The sequence below is a fragment of the Penicillium coprophilum genome, assembly GCF_028826855.1.
Source record: "Penicillium coprophilum strain IBT 35676 chromosome Unknown utg000002l_segment0_segment1, whole genome shotgun sequence".
In the NCBI taxonomy this organism is placed as follows: Eukaryota; Fungi; Ascomycota; class Eurotiomycetes; order Eurotiales; family Aspergillaceae; genus Penicillium; species Penicillium coprophilum.
The window spans coordinates 999258-1020879 of NW_026622722.1; the positions used below are offsets into that span (position 1 = coordinate 999258).

At 50.3% G+C, this 21622-nt stretch overlaps 6 protein-coding genes across 6 annotated transcripts; 4 read left to right on the forward strand and 2 right to left on the reverse strand.

Annotated features, from left to right (window-relative positions):
• Window positions 1-1583: 1583 nt before the first annotated feature.
• Window positions 1584-7571, forward strand: N7500_002432 (Glycosyl transferase family 48; the record flags this gene model as incomplete). The annotated part of the gene is made up of 3 exons (XM_056673578.1): window positions 1584-1744; window positions 1803-7169; window positions 7229-7571. 3 exons carry the CDS (start codon window positions 1584-1586, stop codon window positions 7569-7571), a joined length of 5871 nt encoding a protein of 1956 aa, XP_056534103.1.
• A 486-nt stretch (window positions 7572-8057) lies between these two features.
• Window positions 8058-9777, forward strand: lcbA (serine C-palmitoyltransferase subunit lcbA; the record flags this gene model as incomplete). Its single annotated transcript, XM_056673579.1, has 4 exons — window positions 8058-8386; window positions 8467-8977; window positions 9032-9523; window positions 9595-9777. The coding sequence occupies 4 exons, from the start codon at window positions 8058-8060 to the stop codon at window positions 9775-9777; spliced, it is 1515 nt and encodes a 504-aa protein (XP_056534104.1).
• Window positions 9778-11289: 1512 nt separating this feature from the next.
• On the forward strand, window positions 11290-12123 carry scw4 (putative cell wall glucanase (Scw4); the record flags this gene model as incomplete). The annotated part of the gene is made up of 1 exon (XM_056673580.1): window positions 11290-12123. One exon carries the CDS (start codon window positions 11290-11292, stop codon window positions 12121-12123), a length of 834 nt encoding a protein of 277 aa, XP_056534105.1.
• A 216-nt stretch (window positions 12124-12339) lies between these two features.
• Window positions 12340-13785, reverse strand: N7500_002435 (uncharacterized protein; the record flags this gene model as incomplete). Its single annotated transcript, XM_056673581.1, has 1 exon — window positions 12340-13785. One exon carries the CDS (start codon window positions 13783-13785, stop codon window positions 12340-12342), a length of 1446 nt encoding a protein of 481 aa, XP_056534106.1.
• Window positions 13786-13966: 181 nt separating this feature from the next.
• N7500_002436 (WD domain protein) lies at window positions 13967-15769 on the forward strand (the record flags this gene model as incomplete). Its single annotated transcript, XM_056673582.1, has 3 exons — window positions 13967-14600; window positions 14657-15467; window positions 15550-15769. The coding sequence occupies 3 exons, from the start codon at window positions 13967-13969 to the stop codon at window positions 15767-15769; spliced, it is 1665 nt and encodes a 554-aa protein (XP_056534107.1).
• A 781-nt stretch (window positions 15770-16550) lies between these two features.
• N7500_002437 (GTPase-activating protein BUD2) lies at window positions 16551-20387 on the reverse strand (the record flags this gene model as incomplete). Its single annotated transcript, XM_056673583.1, has 1 exon — window positions 16551-20387. One exon carries the CDS (start codon window positions 20385-20387, stop codon window positions 16551-16553), a length of 3837 nt encoding a protein of 1278 aa, XP_056534108.1.
• Window positions 20388-21622: the final 1235 nt, after the last annotated feature.

The following is a 21622-nucleotide window of genomic DNA, read 5'->3' on the forward strand; positions in this document are numbered from 1 at the left end:
ACAAAAGACGCTTTCAGGTTTTCTGGTGATACGGTGTCCACTGTGCGATACCATTGGTGTAATATAAAAAGGCCAGCCACATTTACCTGGAGCATCGCCGGGAGTGGAAAGTCAAATGTATTACAGATGGAACTGATCTACAATTTGAGACACTTGTATTGCGGTGGCAAATCAGCCGTACGCTAAAACACCAAAAAGTAAAAAAAAAAAAAAAAAAGAAAGAAAATCTGTGATCTATTCAGATGAAAGCAGCAATAAGAACTGAAAATCGTGGAGATTAGCACGATAAAAATATATAAACAGCAGTGTGGAAAGTAACCTTGGAAAGCCATGGTTCCTACGTGAGAGCCATGGAACCGTTGAGAAACAACCAACCATCTGAGCTCCAGCTCGATATTAATTTTGACTTTAATATGTGAACTTCCACCCAAGCATATACTAAAGCAGGTGATGTTTTAATGCTGGGAGATTGATACTCGTCTCATATGATTAGAAATACTTGCCACCTAAGCAGATACCTAGGCAAGCGTACGTACCTACATTGTAGAGATCCCGAAGTATGAGAGCCAAGTCTGGAAGTGTATACTCCGTACTCCGTAATCTGTCCTCCGTCTTCTGTACCCAGTAACGAGGAATGAAAAACAGTGCCCTATCCCTACATACCAAGTAGTCATAACAAGTAATCCATTTTTGGAAACAAGAGTTCCATAGGTATCTCGGGAAATACACTCCCAGCTACATTATTCGCTACCTGATTAAATGTTGGCTGGGTACAGTGGGGCAAGTTTCAGGGGCCGTCGAGACTTCCTTGGATTCCGAGTGTCCGCAAGACTGTCATTGGAGAAGGGGGATTGGAAATTGAAAGTGATCGGGGGAAAAAACACAGTACAGTCGGACAATAACGGTAATTCTAAAATGGGTGATCAGGGAGACCGAAAGGCTGGAAACTCGCGTTAAACTTCATGCGCCACACGTATGGTAAATAAAGGGGTGGTAATCAGTACCTGGGAAAGATGGGGGCCAACCTTACTGGGAAGAGGTATTCAGTACCTGGAAGTCTGACACGTACCCTTTCGAAGTGTAAGATAACGGTAAATTACTCTGAAGACAGCAGAGCAGCAAGCCCCCCCCGACTCCCAAAAATAACAAGCATTTTCTTGTCTTCCCTTTCCAACCCCCTTCCATTCGCTTTTGTCTCCATCTTTCCTTCTATTTGCTACCTTTCGTGTTCTTTCTTTTCGACGGAAGAAGGATAGAAGGGAGGCTGCTTTGCTCTCAAAATTATCCATTGCACCTTCCTTTTTGTGACCTAGGGAAACCTATCACTTGCCATTCGTTACGGAGCCTGAGACTCGTTCGACACACCTTCGCTTGGGGTCTCCAAATAACGCATTTCTTTCCTGAGCATTCATCTTGCTACGTTCATGCTGCATTAATTCGACATTCGGAACAAAATAATAATTTGAATGGTCACGGTTGAGGTGAGATTAGCTCAAGGTTCTCAGGCAACATCAACCTTGAACATCCGGAGCTGATTCCACCAATAGATTTTTTACCAATAAATCGATCGCGACTCGCTCGTCATGTCGGGCTACGCAGGCGGAGGCCACTACGACGATGGCTATGCCAACCAGCAAGGACAGGCACATGGCCAAGCTCATGGTGACTCCTACTATCAGGACGAACATGCCCAGGGTTATTATGATAACCAAGGATACGGCGATGGGGGATACTATGACCAAGGGTATGACCACTTCTGACTAAAGAAGATTGAGTGATGAAAGAGCTGACAGGAAGGACAGTCATGGCTACTACGGAGCAGACGGTCACGGTGCTGATGCAGGCCATGCGGATGGTGGACAGCACGCAGACGCAGGCCATGGATACGCCGATGGAGGATATTACGAGGCTGGACACCAGGACCAGTACTACGGTGGCGCGGCCGGCGGTGCTGGGGGTGCGGCCGGCGACCAGTATTACGACCAGGGACAAGGGGAATATGGCCGAGGCCGTCGTGGCCATGATTCTGAGGAGGACTCCGAGACCTTCAGCGATTTCACAATGAGGTCCGAGACTGCACGTGCTGCGGACATGGACTACTATGGTCGTGGAGACGAACGATACAACAGCTACTCGGACAGCCAGTACGGCGGTCGTGGTGGATACCGTCCTCCGTCCTCCCAGATCTCTTACGGAGCCAACCGATCATCTGGTGCGTCGACTCCTGTCTACGGCATGGATTACGGCAACGCCCTTCCCGCTGGCCAGCGCTCGCGTGAGCCTTACCCAGCTTGGACCTCGGACGCCCAAATCCCCCTCTCGAAGGAAGAGCTGGAAGATATCTTCCTCGACCTGGTGAACAAGTTTGGCTTCCAGCGAGACAGCATGCGAAACATGTATGACCACATGATGACTATGCTGGACTCTCGTGCCTCACGCATGACGCCCAATCAGGCACTCCTCTCGATTCATGCCGACTATATTGGCGGACACAACGCCAATTACCGCCGGTGGTATTTCGCCGCCCATCTCGATCTAGATGATGCCGTTGGTTTTGCCAACATGAAGCTCGGTAAAGCGGATCGCAAGACGCGGAAAGCCCGTCGGGCTGCAGCCAAGGCCGCCAAGCAGAACCCCGAGAACGAAGAAGAGACGCTCGAGGCTTTGGAAGGAGATAACAGTTTGGAAGCCGCAGAATACCGTTGGAAGTCTCGCATGAACCGCATGTCCCAACACGATCGGGCTCGTCAGATTGCCCTTTATCTTCTGATCTGGGGTGAAGCCAACCAGGTTCGATTCCTGCCGGAATGCATCTGTTTCATCTTCAAGTGTGCCGATGATTACTACACTTCGCCGGAATGTCAAGCCCGTGTTGAACCAGTGGAGGAACTCACATACCTGAATGAGATTATCACTCCTTTGTACCACTACTGTCGCGATCAGGGTTATGAAATCATGGACGGCAAGTACGTTCGTCGTGAGCATGATCACAACAAAATCATTGGTTATGACGATATGAACCAGCTGTTCTGGTACCCGGAGGGCATCGAGCGCATCGGTTTTGAGGACAAGACTCGCCTGGTCGATGTTCCCATCGGTGAAAGATGGCCCAAGCTGAAGGACGTGGTCTGGAACAAGGCTTTCTTCAAGACTTACAAGGAAACTCGCTCCTGGTTCCACATGATTACGAACTTCAACCGTATCTGGGTTATCCACCTGGGCTCCTTCTGGTTTTTCACTGCTTACAACGCTCCGACCTTGTATACTATCAACTACCAGCAGCAAGTCGACAACAAACCCAGCACGCCTAAATATCTCGCCGCCGTCGGTTTCGGTGGTGCTCTCGTTTCCTTCATCCAGATTCTAGCTACCATTTGTGAATGGATGTACGTTCCCCGCCGCTGGGCCGGAGCGCAGCACCTACGAAAGCGTTTCATGTTCCTCATTGTCGTCTTCATCATTAACCTGGCCCCTGGTATCGTGATCTTCAGCATCTTACCGGGGCTGAATATGACAAAGTCGGCCGAAAACGGCATTGGCCTTGCTCTTGGTATTGTTCATTTCGTGCTTGCAGTTCTTACGGCTGCTTTCTTCGCAATCCAGCCATTGGGTGCGCTATTCGGCAACTACATGAAGAAAGGCGGACGGCAATATGTTGCTAGCCAGACCTTTACCGCCAGCTTCCCTCGTCTCGCGGGTAACGACATGTGGATGTCATATGGCTTATGGGTCTGTGTCTTTGGTGCTAAGTTGGCGGAATCCTACTTCTTCTTGACCCTTTCTTTCAAGGATCCCATCCGAATCCTGTCTCCAATGCAGATTCATCAGTGCACTGGCGCCAAATACATTGGCAACACGCTTTGTCACCGACAGCCTCAGATTCTGCTCGGCCTGATGGCTTTCATGGATCTGACACTCTTCTTCCTGGATAGTTATCTGTGGTACATTATTTGCAACACAATTTTCTCTGTGGCGCGGTCATTCTACTTGGGTGTGTCGATTTGGTCTCCGTGGAGAAACATCTTTTCCCGGCTTCCGAAGCGTATCTACTCTAAGGTGCTCGCCACTACCGACATGGAGATCAAGTACAAGCCGAAGGTTTTGATCTCTCAGGTCTGGAATGCTATTATCATCTCCATGTACCGCGAGCATCTTCTGGCCATCGATCATGTACAAAAGCTGTTATACCACCAGGTCCCTTCCGAGCAGGAGGGCAAGCGCACCCTTCGTGCCCCGACCTTCTTCGTGTCTCAGGAAGATCAATCCTTCAAGACCGAGTTCTTCCCCCAGGGAAGTGAGGCGGAGCGCCGTATCTCGTTCTTCGCACAATCGCTATCCACCCCTATGCCTGAGCCTCTCCCTGTCGATAACATGCCGACTTTCACCGTCCTGATCCCTCACTACAGTGAAAAGATCCTCCTCTCGCTCCGTGAGATCATTCGTGAAGATGAGCCTTACTCCCGTGTCACCTTGCTCGAATACCTGAAGCAACTTCACCCTCACGAGTGGGATTGCTTCGTCAAGGACACCAAGATTCTAGCCGATGAGACGTCGCAATTCAATGGTGATTATGAGAAGCCTGAGAAGGACGCTGCGAAGAGCAAGGTTGATGACCTTCCCTTCTACTGCATCGGTTTCAAGTCTGCCGCTCCCGAATATACCCTCCGCACACGAATCTGGGCTTCGCTTCGTTCCCAGACCTTGTACAGGACTGTGTCTGGTTTCATGAACTACAGCCGTGCTATCAAGTTGCTCTACCGTGTTGAGAACCCCGAGGTTGTCCAAATGTTTGGAGGCAATTCTGAAAAACTCGAGCGCGAGCTCGAGCGTATGGCGCGCCGCAAGTTCCGTATCTGTGTCTCCATGCAGCGCTACGCCAAGTTCAGCAAGGATGAACGTGAGAACACCGAATTCTTGCTCCGCGCTTACCCTGACCTGCAGATCGCATATCTGGACGAGGAGCCCCCTGTCGCCGAAGGCGAGGAACCCCGTCTGTACTCAGCCTTGATCGACGGCCACTGTGAACTTCTCGAGAACAACATGCGCAAACCCAAGTTCAGAATTCAGCTTTCTGGAAACCCCATTCTTGGAGACGGAAAGTCCGACAACCAGAACCATGCCATTATCTTCTACCGCGGTGAATACATCCAGCTCATTGACGCCAACCAAGATAATTACCTTGAAGAATGTCTGAAGATTCGCAGTGTGCTGGCTGAGTTTGAGGAATTGACCACTGACAATGTTTCTCCGTACACTCCTGGAATTGCTTCGCCTGAGAACGACCCCGTTGCCATTCTGGGAGCCCGTGAATACATTTTCTCCGAAAGCGTCGGTGTTCTCGGTGATGTTGCTGCCTCTAAGGAACAGACGTTCGGTACCCTCTTCGCTCGTACACTTGCCCAAATCGGTGGTAAGCTGCACTATGGTCACCCTGATTTCCTGAACGGCACCTTCATGACCACCCGTGGCGGTGTTTCCAAAGCCCAGAAAGGATTGCACCTGAACGAGGATATTTACGCTGGTATGAATGCCGTCCTGCGTGGAGGTCGCATTAAGCATTGTGAATACTACCAGTGCGGTAAGGGTCGTGATCTCGGGTTTGGGTCTATTCTCAACTTCACGACCAAGATTGGTACTGGTATGGGTGAACAGATGCTGTCCCGAGAGTACTACTATCTCGGCACCCAGCTGCCCCTCGATCGCTTCCTCTCATTCTACTATGCCCACCCTGGTTTCCATCTGAACAACATGTTCATTATGCTTTCTGTGCAGATGTTTATGTTTGTCCTGATTAATCTCGGTGCCTTGAAGCATGAAACCATCATGTGCCGTTACAACTCTGACCTACCCATCACCGACCCTCTTGTGCCTACTCTTTGCGCTAACTTGATCCCCATTCTGAACTGGGTGAATCGCTGTGTTATCTCTATTTTCATCGTGTTCTTCATCTCATTCGTGCCTCTTGCCGTCCAAGAGTTGACAGAGAGGGGAGTTTGGCGTATGGCTACTCGTCTCGCCAAGCACTTCGGCTCATTCTCGTTCATGTTCGAGGTGTTCGTCTGTCAGATCTACGCCAATGCCGTGCACCAGAACTTGTCTTTCGGCGGTGCACGATACATTGGTACGGGTCGTGGTTTCGCAACAGCCCGGATCCCCTTCGGTGTCCTCTACTCGCGATTTGCTGGCCCCTCAATTTACTTGGGTGCTCGCCTCCTGCTGATGTTGTTGTTCAGTACCACAACAGTCTGGACCCCTGCTCTGATCTGGTTCTGGGTTTCTCTGCTCGCCCTCTGCATCTCACCCTTCCTGTTCAACCCACACCAATTTGCCTGGAACGACTTCTTCATTGATTACCGCGACTACATCCGCTGGCTTTCTCGCGGCAACTCCCGATCCCATGCTTCCTCCTGGATCGGCTTCTGTCGTCTGTCGCGTACTCGCATCACTGGTTACAAGCGCAAAGTTCTTGGTGTTCCATCAGAGAAAGGCTCCGGTGACATTCCCAGAGCACGCATCACCAACATCTTCTTCAGCGAAATCATCGCACCTCTGCTCGGCGTTGGTGCAACACTGATCCCGTACCTCTACATTAACTCCCGAACAATGTACTCAGATGATATCAAGTGGGCTGCGAATCCTATCCTCCGTGTTGCGATTGTTGGATTCGCTCCCGTCGGCGTCAATGCCGGTGTTGCAGGAATGTTCTTCGGAATGGCCTGCTGTATGGGCCCAGTGTTTGGCATGTGCTGCAAGAAGTTTGGTGCTGTTCTCGCAGCTATCGCCCATGCTATTGCCGTGATTGTCTTCCTGCTGCTATTCCTGGCCATGTTTTTCCTTGAATCCCTCAACTGGCCCCGAACCATCTCTGGAATGATCGCTGCGATGGCTCTCCAGCGCTTTATCTACAAGATCATCATTTCTCTCGCATTGACTCGTGAATTCAAGAACGATCAGTCCAACATTGCATGGTGGACTGGAAAATGGTACAACATGGGTTGGCACTCCCTCTCTCAGCCCGGACGTGAATTCCTGTGCAAGATCACCGAACTGGGTTACTTCGCCAACGACTTCTTCCTGGGTCATATTCTCCTGTTTGCCATGCTCCCGGCCCTCGCCATTCCTTATGTGGACACCTTCCATTCGGTCATCCTGTTTTGGCTGCGCCCCAGGTACGTTCCTTTCTCCATTGGTATCCAGATAAGTCCATATTAACCAGCCCTCCTTTTAGCTCTCAAATTCGCCCTCCTATCTATTCTCTCAAGCAGTCCAAGCTTCGCAAGAGACGCGTTGTCCGCTTCGCCATTCTCTACTTTGTCATGCTCCTCATCTTCATTGTCATTATCGCTGCGCCTGTCGTCCTGCGCAACACGGGGCAATTGGATAGCATTTTGTCAGGCGGCATCTGGGACAGTCTTGGAGTCTCCAAACCAGATGCAATTGGCTTACTCCAGCCACTTGATCACGGACTCAATGACACTGTCTCCTGGTACACTGGCTCTAACATTCCCAAGGGCTACTCTTCAGGCAGTATCCCGGCACCCTCAGAGGGCACCGGTAAGTGGTCCATCTAATGCGGCGAAACGACATGGAAATGCTTTGTACAAAGTTATGCGTTTATTAAAATTCGCTGCATCTTTCTGAACTCATCGGCGCACAATTTGATCTTAATGAATGGTTGCTTCCAAATATTGTTTGTGGCATGACGCTTGTATGAAGGGGTCTTCCAAGTCATCCTCGGGGGTTTACCTTCGTTTTTCCAGCTTTCTTTGCTTGTTTTATTTACAGTTCTACCGGAATTAAATTGCATTGCTTTCATGAAATTCTTTCATATCCAGTCGTAGCCCTAATTTATAACTCAGATTGAACTTTGCACATGTAAGAAATGCTATGTGTCACGTGGCACGGAGGTCCCCAGGACTCCGAGCCTCCCGTTTCATCTTCACCCTATGTTCCACGAGTAAGCACCCATCTGCCGCGCCTCCTTTGAACCTATTGCATTCCAGGTATATCGCTGGACTGGTGCACCATATTATTCGGACTCTCTTTCAACCCCCGCCATGGATCTCCAGGAGACCCAGCGTATTCTTGCTGAATATTTGCACGAACTCGCGGATCTATTTCATCGTGTCCCCGGCTCTGCAATCTTCCTCCGCTACGTGAAATCAAGCTATCAAGATGATCCAATTCGCTCTGCTGTCGAACTTTTTCTCTTCCTTTTCGCCGTGCGATACCTGCTAGCGCCCAAGTATTCGACCAAACCGGGTGTTGTACCACTCACAGAAGATGAGATTGATGATCTCGTGGATGAATGGACCCCTGAACCCCTCGTCGGGAACCCGACAACCTTGGAAGAGATGGAAGTCGATAAGCGAACCGTGATTGTTGGGTATTGTACCGCCTCATTCTTATTGCGTCTGCCTGGCGTACTCTGGATAATAAACTGACCGATGAAATTGTGGTCTGCAGCCCAGTAGGTCCAAAATCAAAACTGGCCAACGGCCGCACTGTTACGAACCTCGGCTCGTTCAATTTTTACAACTTCAATACGAATGAGTCCCTCAAGGAACAGGCAATCCAAACACTCCGCGCTTATGGGGTAGGTCCCTGTGGACCCCGTGGATTCTACGGCACACAAGATGTTCACATGAAGACGGAAGATGATGTGGCGGCGTTCCTGGGAACCACGGCGTGTATTATCTACTCTCAAGCTTTCTCGACCATTTCCAGTGTTATCCCTGCCTTCTCGAAGCGTGGAGACATTATCGTCGCGGACAAGGGGGTTAGCTTTGCGATTCGCAAAGGTATCCAGATATCTCGAAGCATTGTCCGGTGGTATGAGCATAACGACATGGAGGATTTAGAGCGTGTGCTCGCAAAGGTCACTAAGGAGCAAGCCCGGAAGCCTTTGACTCGCAGATTTATTATCACAGAGGGCCTGTTCGAGTCATATGGCGACATGGCGGACTTGCCCAAGATCGTATGTGACCCGATCACTTGAACCATGAATTTGGCGTGCTTACTATTTTCGCAGATCGAACTCAGACTCAAGTACAAGTTCCGTCTGATCCTTGATGAGACTTGGTCTTTCGGTGTTTTGGGACGCACTGGCCGCGGTATCACGGAGCACCAGAACGTTGATGCTGCCGAGGTTGATATGATTGTGGGGTCACTGGCTGGTCCTCTCGTTGCTGGTGGTGGCTTCTGTGCTGGTTCAGAGGAGATTGTTCACCACCAGCGTATCTCGGCCGCTGCCTACACCTTCTCCGCTGCGCTTCCAGCTCTACTCTCGACCACCGCAAGTGCCACTATTAATATCCTTCAGAACAATCCCGAGACAGTATCACAACTCCGGGAACTCACCAAGGCCATGCGGGCTCAGTTGGATCCCCGGAGTGACTGGGTTTACTGCACCAGTGCGCCCGAGAACCCTATTCTTATACTGGTCATCAAGCCCGAGGTTGTGACTGCTAAGCGGCTTACACCTAATGACCAGCAGTTCCTGCTCCAAGATGTCGTCGATGAGGTATGTATCTTTTTTTTTTTTTTTTTTTTTCGTTTTAATCGACTTGAAGTACATATCTAATGTTCTCGCAGTGTCTCGCTAATGGCGTTCTGATTACGCGGCTGAAGACTCTCGAGGATAATTTCGAGCCCAAGCAGGTTGTCCCGCCAGCCCTGAAGGTGTGCGTCACCACCGGTCTCACCAAGAAAGAGATCGAAAAGGCAGGAATAATTATTCGACACGCCATTACCAAGGTGATGAGCAAGAGGAAGTAATGTTTTCCCTTGCTTCTCACCTTGGGTCCAGACTAGACATCCGATGGCTGGTCACGCCCACATGACTTCGGCACCTATCGCTTTTCTATCATCTTCAGTCGACCTACGCCCTAATGCCCCTTCAATCCTTGTATTGTTACCCTGTCGATATACATTTTTGTTGCATGCCTTGCACAGGTCCGCCCCTTTGTCTCTTCGCTGGCGGTATGATTCTCTGCCTGTGCATGGTTTAAGCTGTTTAATACTCTATCCTTCTTACCTTGACTCTTTGCTTCAAGGATACGTCCATTATTGCATATATTATTCAGGCCTGAAAATCCTCTTGGCCGATGGAATGGATATTTTTTTTTCTCCATTCAATATTTTTCTTTTTCCCTCTTGCCATAGTAGCGTCTACTGCTATAAGTTTGAAGTGTCAGACATATTGACTAGTCAGAGAATTCCAACAGTTGCTTCGGGGATGCACCGGAAGACGAGAAGCCCAATATATCAGGACCAGATCACAACCCCGAAATTGCCCCTTCGTCCCCCTTTCAATGTCTCAATAAAACCATATAATCCCTCGGCAGTCTGCCTCACATTCACCAAATCTCCCTGTGTCTCCGAGCAACCTTCAGGAATGTGTTCCGCATTCCGTTTACTTCATCACTGGGAGCATTCTCCATCCGACTTCGAGATCCCGTATGTAACCAGATCTCTTTGCCGAGCGCATTAGATGCCAAAGGTCCTCAACCAAGCCAGGGGGCATGTTGAAAACTTGGAAGCCCCCTAATTCCATTCCACATGTCCTCCCCAGATCGAGATGCTATGCTTGGCTATCTGTGTGTTTACACGCTCTGCTAATCAAGTCCACGTAGATCGAATTCTGTGGAGCTTGCTCGTATGGATATAATGGATCCGATCGGCACCATATGCATGAGTTTCTCCTTCTAGATGGTTGGAAAGTCACTCTTGTTATGATCGCCGACTGAATCCAGATCAGTCCACTCGATTTCCAGCTTAGCTACCACAGGGCGGACTCAGGTGGAAGATGAACCGCCTTACCCAGGCGCTTGTCGCGCTGCTACTTGCTTGTGGTGTTTGCGCAGAAGCTAGGGGTAAGGGCATCATTGTTCAAACAACCTCATGCTTATATCGAATTTTGCTGATTGGCGATAGTCGAAAAACAACCCCGTGGAGACCTCACCCAACCCGTTACCAAAGAGGTAGTTGTCTGGGTCAATGAAAAGGGAGAGCCAATCAGCACAGAAACACGCTATGTGCAGGCCTTGACCTCGGCACAAGAGAATGTTAGTAGATAGAACTGTTCTCGATGAAGAGGAGATAGGTTGCTCCTTATCGAAAAACCAGCCCTAACTCTCCAACCAAAGCAACCCCCAATATCAATTCCGGACACAGATGGCTCCGGTAAAGCACCACCACCTGAACTATCCGACAACAAGAACCACCAGAACGACCGCTCCATCCCTACCACAGCCAAGCATAACGAGCCAAAGCTCCCCAACGTTCACCATGAACCGCCCGTTCCCCACCCCCCCTCCCCAGCAGTCGCATGCCCAATTCGGCATTTCCTACTCCCCATACAAAGCAGACCGCACCTGCAAAAACCAAGAAGAGGTAAACCGAGATCTAGACAGAATCGCCGAATACTCCTTCATCCGCATCTATGGAACAGACTGTGACCAAACAAGAACAGTCTCCAACGCCGCGCGACGACACAACATGCGCGTTTTCGCCGGCGTCTACGACCTAACCGATTTCCCAGGAAGTCTCAGCGCCTTCAGCGACGCTATCACAGGCCCAGACGGCAAAAAGGATTGGTCCATTTTCCACACGATTGCTGTAGGCAATGAGCTAGTAAACGCCGGCACCAGCTCCGCTAGCGACGTCGCGACTGCCGTCCAAAAAGCACGCTCTGTGCTCCGCGCACAGGGATACAATGGCCCCGTCGTCACAGTCGATACCTTCTCCGTCTTACTCGACCACCCGGAACTGTGCCAGGTCTCCGACTACTGCGCTGCAAATTGTCATGCTTTCTTCGATAGTACCCAGCGGCCTGCTAGTGCTGGTGCGTATGCGCTCGAGCAGGCGCGTAGTATCTCCGCTCGAGCTGGCGGGAAGCGTACGATGATCACTGAATCTGGGTGGCCGCATGCTGGGGATGCCAATGGGGGTGCTATTCCCTCTGTGGAGAATCAGCAGTTGGCTATTGCGAGTTTGAGGAGGAGTTTTGATCATCGGAGGGAGGATCTGGTGCTTTTCACTGCTTTTGATGATTTGTGGAAGAGTGACACCAGTCTCACCTTCAATGCGGAAAAGTTTTGGGGGATCCATGGGGCTTTGTAGAGACTTCTGGTGGAAGTTCTTTTCTTTCTTTTGCTCTTTCCCTTTTTGGTGCGATACAATTGTGTACATACATTACTCTTTGAAGAATTGGCTGGCGAATGAAGAAGATCGAAGTGTTAACATGAAATTTGATATGGCTTCGCTGATTATATTACATACTTTACATGAGTGTGCAGACGGTACATTTAAACAACCTGTCCAGAAGAACAGAGCAGCTTAGCGGTGGAAGTTTCGAGTAGCCTGACGCTGCCTCGCCTCTTCCTCTGCATGCGCCTCGATCTGATCCATCCACCCATCCTTACGGGTAAGCTCATCGAATGCCTGCTTGTTAGACGGCAAATCCCAGAAGAAATCCTTCTCGCTCGGGGATTTCCGATGAGCCTCCAGGTCCCGAGCATGGCGGATAATAAGTCCGGTCAGCATGCCGCGGGATTTGTTACTCGGGTTGATCCCCAGCTGGTTCATCTCGCGCAGGATTGATACCACCGTGGGAAGGTCCTTGCACACTCGCCAGTGGTAGTGTATCAATTCATCGTACAGGCCAGATGAAGCACCAAGGAAAGTAGAAACACGGCCGTACTCTTTGATTGTTGAGCGGAACTGGGAGATCAGCGGGGAGTCGCGGAAGTGGGTGTTCAGCAGGCGGAAGGCAATCAGAAGGGTCTTCGGGTATAGAGCTACCACGACGGGGGAGACTGGGACGACAGCTGGAACTCGGAGGGGTCCTGATGGCTGAGTGGATGGTTCGAGCTGGTCTGCTGTGCTCAGACTTTCTGGGTCTGAGGCCTCGACGAGAGCTTTCTCGTCCAGGTGGCGCAGCATAGAGAAAATGCGCTCTTTGCATACCTCCCACACACCCATGTCGCCCCTGCCATCCTCCACGGCCTGGAAAAGTGCAAATTCGATGTGATCTGATTCCGCTTTGACGACGATCTCAATCGCCCTCCGCAAGCTGACGGTTACCTCGGCAGCGCTGGCTGTGGCAGGCTCGGTGTAGCCCAGATCACGGAGATAGATTCGCTTTGGACCTTGGTTCTCCGCTGGCACCTCTTCCGTTTCTGACTTCTCTGATCTCCGATAAGAATATTCATCCTTTGCTTGCTTCTTAGCTTTCATGGCCGCCTTCTTTTGCCTTGGGTCCTTTAGCAGATTATCAAACACCGACGCTAGCTCGGCCAGTTCGGCCTTCTTCTCCTCGCTCAGTGGTTTCAACGAGTTTGCCTCAGTAGTTTCCCCATCATGTTTGAGTCCAAGCTGCTCCAAAAGCCCCCCAAATACCAATTTCTCCTGGCTTGTGATCTTCGGTGCTATTTTGGTTGTCTTCTTGACCACAGATGGTCTGAGGCTAGGCCTTGCGGAGACGGATGCGGCTTTTTTCTGTAGATAGCTTCGCCGAGGCTTCGGAGCTGCCTCTATCGTCGAGCTGGAGGTAGTAGACTCTTCAGAAGTATTCTGACTTGTGTTATCCTCCGCTAGTGGTTTGTTCTCCGTTGCATCATTGGCCTCGGTGTTGACCTGGGTAGAAAAAGAGCGCGGGAAGTGACGATTGAATTGTTTTCCGGCCGCGGACGAGGTAAGCGTAAGTGTTCGAGTGTGATATAGGAAAGGAGCCGTAGAATTGCTTCTTGAGAGGAAGCACAGGCGGTTGATATTTGTCGCCATTGCTGAATCGTTAGGTCTGCACTTGCGCAGTCTTGTTCGTGCACCTCTCAGGGTAAATCTTTATCTTCTCTTCCACCTCTTCAACCTTTTCAACCTCTATTCAAAGATTGCGAAACAAGAAGATTACTTTCTTTTTTTTGACAGCACGGACTAATCGGCGATCAACTTCCCGCAAAGTCACATGATGTCGTGTAACGGGTCCACGCGTTTCCAGGAGGGCGTGCCTCGCACCCCCGAGGCGCAAACTACATACGAAAGTTCACCCAAAGGCCCTAAAAGCAACATGGTAGCGAAAAGTGAGCTGTCGGAATTCGAACAGCAGCGTTTGGCAAACATTGCCGAGCGTGATGCGCTATTGAAAAAACTTACCCTCGAATCGCAATCCTCGGGCCTCTTCGCAAGCCCTAAGCCTTCCGGCAGCCATGGCGCAAAACCAAAAAAGCGCCCAGCTCCTAAAGTGAAAACCGAAGAGGAAATCACCCCTCGGCGAACATCCTCGCGCCTCAAGGGCATTGCGGCCGAAAGTGAAGTAGCGAAGCGCAAGGCCGACGACGAGTATGAGGCGATGCGCGAAGCGGACAGACTTAAAAGAATGCGCCGGACGGGTTCGTTCAGTCAGGCAGATATGTTTATTTCGGGCCAAAAGCTCAGCCCCGATAGCCTGATTGGAGTTGATGTTATCACCAAGGGTGTTGCAATGCCTTACGAAAGGACATTTGGGGACGATGATATCGAGAAGACTGCAGACAAGGAGCTGAAGGCCCTTCGGGAGGAGATGAATGGACTTCAATTGTGGGATTCATGGGATCCACAACGTAAGTAGCTTATCTTTGTATAAAAACGCAACCACTGACGCATTCTTGGTTTGTAGGGATCAAGATCACCCCCGAGCGCGTGTACAGCATGACCTTCCACCCATCCGAATCCAAACCTCTGATATTCGCGGGCGACAAAATGGGTCATCTGGGCATGCTGGATGCTTCGCAGGAGAAGCCTGTGGCGGGTGAGGACGACGACGAAGATGAGGATGACCCCGATCCAATTCTGACAACACTCAAGCCACACACCCGAACGATCAGTGCAATGATGATCAATCCATCAAAGCCGACACATTTGTACACGGCAAGTTATGACAGCTCGATTCGAGCACTGGACTTGGAGAAGATGGTCTCTTCGGAGAGCTACGCTCCTGAATCTACCAACATCGACGAGGCAATTTCTGGAGTAGACATGGCTCCGGACGACCCTCACACTTTATACTGGACTACACTTCAAGGTGGATTCGGTCGGTATGATACCCGCACACCGCGGGAAGATAGCAATGTATCAAACTGGGAGCTTTCAGAGAAGAAGATCGGGGGTTTCACACTGTGTCCCTCCCAGCCTCACTACTTCGCCACGGCAAGTCTAGATCGATTTCTGAGATTATGGGATTTGCGCAAGCTCTCACCGCACAATCCAACTCCTGTTGCCGAGCATGAAAGCCGTCTCTCGGTTTCCCACGCAGCTTTCAATGCTGCTGGGCAGATCGCTACTTCGTCCTACGACGACACCTTGAAAATCTACGATGTGGGCGCAAAGGGCTTCTCTACGTGGAAGCAGGGCCACAAGCTTTCAGAAAAGGAGTTCACTCCAGATACTGTTGTCCGCCACAACTGCCAGACTGGCCGCTGGGTGACGATGTATGATCATTCCTTCCTCTCCCTTCTTTTGCGTCCTTTTTTGGTTTTGGCAAAGCATCAACCCCTAACTTTGTTCTCATAGTCTCCGCCCTCAGTGGCAACTCAACCCTCAATCTCCCATCCAGCGGTTCTGTATAGGAAACATGAACCGCTTCGTTGATGTTTACAGCAGCAATGGCGACCAGCTCGCTCAGCTTGGCGGTGATGGGATCACTGCTGTTCCTGCTGTGGCTGTGTTCCACCGTAGCAAGAACTGGGTTGCTGGTGGCACTGCTAGTGGGAAGCTCTGCTTATGGAAGTGATGTGTATCATTCGCTCATCTTTGTGTAATTTCTCCACATGAGGCTGTATAGTCAACTTGCTTGCTAATTTTCATGTACTTTGACTTTCCTCTGAAGGTCTGGCGTCATGGGGGTGTTGCCTAGGGTTCTGTTTATCCCCTGCTGTCTTGCTCCAACGAAAGGCGACATGCTTGATATTTGTTCCGATACCATGTACAGACGTATTATGAACAGCATTTGATGTTTGTATTTCTATTCAACAGTCACAACTTCAAAAACAAAACACCAATCCATTCCATCTATTGGAATAATATAAAAGAGTAAAAGGTATTTACACGATGGCCACCATCTCCAAAAGGAAATCCAAACACACAAGAGAAAGACCCAAATGATTCCTCAGAACGACCAGAAAAACACAAGAGCCTCAGCCAAGTTCGAAAATCAGATCAAGTTCTTTTTTTCTTCCCCAAGATTCAGATCATTACTTTTTAGCTCTCTTTGCTGTTATCTTGAGAGCCGGGCTGGGGTGAGATGCGTATAAGGGAGGGCGGGACCATGAAACACACAATTAAAAGAAGGAATGGGTATCAACACCATGACACATGCTTTAGAGGATAACATAGACATATAGATGATCAAGCAGAACGGAACTCGGGGAGGTAAGACGGAGAAGGGAAGTTGAGGGAGAGAAGGGGAGAAAAGAGGAACGTTGAAATCATGAGCACATGGAAAAGAGGTAGACGAGGAAGAACAAAGTCAAAAACGTGCAAGGATGAAAGGAGATTGCATAGACATTGGTGCATTAAGATTCATTGCGTAGATCCTCGTGCGAGTGGTTCTGAGTCTGATCACGGTCTTTGGCCTTACGCCGGGATGGAGCAGGGACAAAGTCGAAGAAGCGATACTTGCTCGAGGGCTCTTTCGTAACGCTGGCCCTGCGTGCCTTGGAAGACTCGGAGTATTCGAGCGAGTACGTTGAGGAGTTTTTTGAGCTTCCCGTGCTGTCACGCGGGTCAGACCAACGTGGGATGGTAAATGGAATGCGGCTTTGGTCCCAGGTCGCCGATGACGAGCTTGGAGGCGTGTCATCCTCGGCATCGGGAACGTGGTCAGTGGACCGACGGGGAATTGCAGGACGTGTGGCAAAGTAGCCAGTCGAATTGCGATGGTTACTGGAGGCCGGTGCGGACGTTTCTGGGGCCGGGGTACTAGGTTTACTTGAGCTTTCCTCGTAGAAGGTTACGGGTCGCTCCATCGAATCCACCAGTGCTTCCCATTTGATCTCAAGATTTCCACTTGGCCGTTCTGCTTGCTCGGCCCGTCTGAGACACTCCTCAGTGCGTGTCCGCAGGCGAAGGGCTTCTTTCTGGAACTTGGAAAGGTTGACGTCTAGCTCGGCCAATTCGTTGAGTCGTTCAGGGGAGACATCAAGCCAGACACGTATCAAATTCGCGAAGGAGCGAGCATAGTCGATCAAGAATGGAAGACTAGGGAATCCCTCACGCGATGTGGGCGGCAACCGGCCGAGGATTTGGATAGGTGTCGTGTAGGAGGGTGTGACGATAGGGACTGGTCGATCGGCAGGGATCGCACACACTTTATCAACAAAATCTTTAAATTCTGAGCGATGACCGACGAGGAATTTGTTCATCGGTTCCATCCAAGGTTCTTTATTGCCAAATGTTGTCATATTGGCCAGACCCTGCAATGCTTTGGCGATGAGAGTCAAAGTGCGTTGGGCACGAGGACGAGGGTGATCTGGGGGGTTGTTAGCAAAAGAAAATCTAGGGTACGAGCAAAAGTACGGGCGTGATTCCATACCTTTCAAGAGTCCGAAAAGCTTCGGGTTGAGAATAGCCGGGCAGAAGAATCGTAGGAATAGGAAACCAGAAACACTACTGTATGTCACAGACCGGAGGAAGTCGCCATAGCGATCGTCTGCACACGCCCTGACATGTCGGAAGATGCGTCGCAGTTCTGGGGGGCACCTCTCCGCAGATCCTGCAATGGATTTCCACATACTTGTGGTAAGAGCTGTGAGGTTTCGCCAGTTACGTTCAAGATCCTCGTGGCGTGGAACTCGAGATGGATCGACTTCGCATTCCGGATCGCTGTCATCAATATCACGTAGTCGTTCCGCGATAGTCTCCTCCAAATACTGCTTGCCCAGACGTCGCATGTGAAGATCGAGAGCCTTGGTCAGAAGTGAGTTTCCACGGAACAAGAGGTTAGCCTCCACAGTGGCCGTCCTTCCCATGTCTCTGACAAGGACCTCACGTTCTTGGCTAGTCTCCTGTGAATTGTTTGAATGAATTCTCGTTGTATACCTCAGCCGGTTGGTGGTGGATTCTTTGTGCACGCCATCGATTTCATCTTCGACCAAGGCTGAGATCCATTCCACCGTTGACCCTGAGACCTGATAAATGTTCAGAAGCATCTCGGCCAAATGGTTCAGCTCCGATGACATCAGTTGTGCCATGTTAATTGTGAGGCCATTGGTGAAGGAATGAAGAAGTTCCGACATCTCTGCGTACTCGTCGGACATCAATACCACGGTTTCCTCCATCCGAGCCCTCATGAACATCTCGCCAATTGCCTGGTCTTGATTATCCAAGATAGGCCACCATTTTTCGGTATCCACGCCGGCATCTAATTCTTCAAGTCGCAGATCTACTCGTCCAAAGACAATATCATTTGCAGAAATTTCAATCTCATCCAGCATGCTCACAGCACTCACGTCTTGGTTGGGCGCGTATGTTCCGTGAGAGATCAAAGTCCAGTCTCTTTGTGTCGGGTTGAGTGTTTTGACAAGGATAGAGGCTTGGGATAGCACTGGCGGCAGATCAGTGAAGAGGAAATCTTCTCGCCAGAAAGGATTCATGGTGCGATACTTGACAGCAGTCTTGCCACGAATTTCCCCATCTAGGAGCACCTCTGTGTAGTAATCACTGACCTTTGAGGTGGGAACAGGCTGGCCATGTGATCTTGACGCCTTTCGGCTTCGGGGAGTGTCCTCTTCTTTGGCGCGAAATAGCTTCGCCTCTACAATTTTCAAGCTTAAAAATCGTTCAATCCGGAACATGTCTTTGGTCAAGGGTGGCTCGGTGGCCTCGGCTTCTGGTGTTTTATTGGGATCCTCTCCCTGTGACACAGGACCATAGAGCTCTGGAATTGTGAAAGCGCGGAGAAGCACAAACCAAACCTCAAAGAGAACACGGCTTTCAAGAGCGAGGTATATAGGCCGCACGTTTGAATCGGGTACTGGATGTGCCGTATATTGAGGATAGATGGCAATGCAAAATTCATCATCCAATACCGAGGAGTTCAGCTGCTGAATAGCGCAGCGTGATAATTGAGACAACTGCACACATGCCAGGAGGGACACGTCGGACTCCGTATAGAGCTTGAAAAAGCCATTTTCTTGCAGTGTGCAGCTCACCTTTTGCCACGAGGAAGAAAGAGCCCGTGACTGTCTGTACGTTGACACGCGGCGTCCGGACGCCGGAATTGCACCGGAAGCAGACGGCTTGTCCCATAGAAGCATCTTGCCAACTTTGATGATAGTTGCATCTTTCTGTACTGTGGTTTCCGAGTTGCGACGACGCTCGGGGATCCGCCGGTCTCCAATCACAACCTCTTGAGGTTTTGTCATCTTGTTCTGAACACCCTTGGGTCGAATTGGTTGCCAACACAGTAGAGCGGCAAGCCAGGAATCGAATGTTTCGTTCACGTGAGGTCGTAATTGTATCCCAAGCCCAGAGGTAAATGTGTGAACGCTCAAATAGGTGGCTTGGAGCTCGGAGTCCCACAAAGTCCGAACTCGACAACCACGTAGATCGGGGATCAATGTTTTGGCCAATGCCGGCTCCCCCTTGGCTTGATAGATGAGACTCCCAGTAGCGACGTTGATGGCGCAGTATCCGGATGTCCAGGCAGTAGTCGAAGCTGTTCGGAATGATAGAATTCCGTGCATCCTACCACATGTAGTTTTCATCAACTGCAGGATTTTCGTGGCTTCCCCACTTGAAAGGGGCGAGGAAAATAGATCTTGATTATGTGCTCCTCCGGTGACCAGACCGGCAGCTCTGGTCAGTCGAGGGCGAGGGACAGTGTGGCTGCTGTATTTTGGGGACTCAATGGACGGAAAACCAATGGAAGATGACGGATCTTCAGGCAACTTTGATTGAGATGGACTGGCCGTGTTAATTGACCCAACTCGCGTTCTAGTTTTGAAGGCGTTCGGGGTGATGTCGTTGCGTTGCTCTTCCGCCGCCGTTGTCCGCGATCGCGCCCGTTGACTCCTTGCTTCCACCGGAGGATCTTCGTCGCCCGTTCCAGATGAGTGTTTGTTGAAATCCCGACGGCGTTCAGGTTCGCCGGGCCGTGATCGCACGGTGTTTCGAGGTGAAGACAAAGCGCCCGTGAGGTGCTCTGGTTCGGATAAAGGGGAATGGTTGGCGGGGGAGTGCGACTCTGGCGTCACAGTTCGAATGGTTGTTTCTCGGAAACTGTCGGGATAGACCATACCGTGCCGATCCCTAGATGAAGACTTCTTGCTTGCACGTCGTTCCACTGGACGGCTATATAACGCTTGGTGCATCGAGCTCCGCTTGAACGCGTTCGAATTCTCAGGCTCCATCTCGTTTGGTTACAGACAGCCCCTTCGACAGGCGATGTAGACAAAACGAAGTCCGAACCCCGTCAATATGTAAGGAAAGGAGAGACAGGTTCACTCCCTAATCGCGCCCAACACGACCTCCCTCAAAACAACCGGTGAGAAGACCTTGTTGGCACCCGACGTATGCGGCACGGTTGCGCTTGTACAATTGGGAGTCACTCTTGTCCAGGAGATTGTTATAAGACCACATGGAGTCCGGTAAGAGGTTGGGTACTGAGGTCGCACATTCGGTCGAGGCGACGGGAGAGGGGAAGCAATGGGAGACCAGGACAAAGGAAGGCGCGGGTCACCGTCGTTTGTCTGAGAAAAGCGGGAGAACCTAGCGAATACGATGAGCGTCCAATCCTCCGGCCAGTCGATAGCGATAGTGTCGCTGTCAGTGTCAGTGATGGTCTGAAGAAGCGACCCAGAACTTGGGAAGGGCGTGATATCATTATTATTGGAGGGAGGGGAGGGGGGGAGTAGGGTAGGGTAGAAGAAGTAAAGAGATGCGCACATACCTTCATCAGTCCCTTTTGAAATTGGGAAGGTTTTGGCTACGCTCTCTAGGAGATATGTTTGTGTGCGTATATGTGTTTTCGCGGATTCCAGCTAATGTAGGCCGCTTTGGGATGGGGGCAGAATGAGGGGAAGGGCTTCAAAGAAAAATATTTCCCAAAATTGAAGAATCAAGTTGGAATTGTAACGGTATGATCTGAGAATGATCGCAACAGAGAGGAAAAGAAAGAGAGAGAGAGAGAGAGAGAGAGAGAGAGGTAGAGGAGGAGGGGGGAGGGGAGTGAGAGAGAGAAAGAAGTGGATTAGCGGAGCTGAGTTTGTATAGGGGAAAAATAATGAAAGAATGAGAACGGCAACACTTTTTTTTTGGCTCTTTTCACCTATTGTCTTTGGAGCTTTCTTCTAGGTCTACAATTAGCTATATCTCTTCATGTTATACTCTTTTCAGGCCACTTTGATGACACGGCAACACAGGATCTTCTATATACGACATACCTCCTAAACCATTCAAAGTGAGGTTAGATAATTTTCCTAATTGTCACCTAAATTCAAATCCCATATCGCTTTAGCTTTTACCCTTTAACCGAAAGATACCGAGTCTATATTATACAATCGTCGGGGCAAGGGAGAAAGTAAACGAGGTTGAGCTGAAGTTAAGCTGGACTTGAGACCTATAAGATCCTATAGCTTTCCCCAAG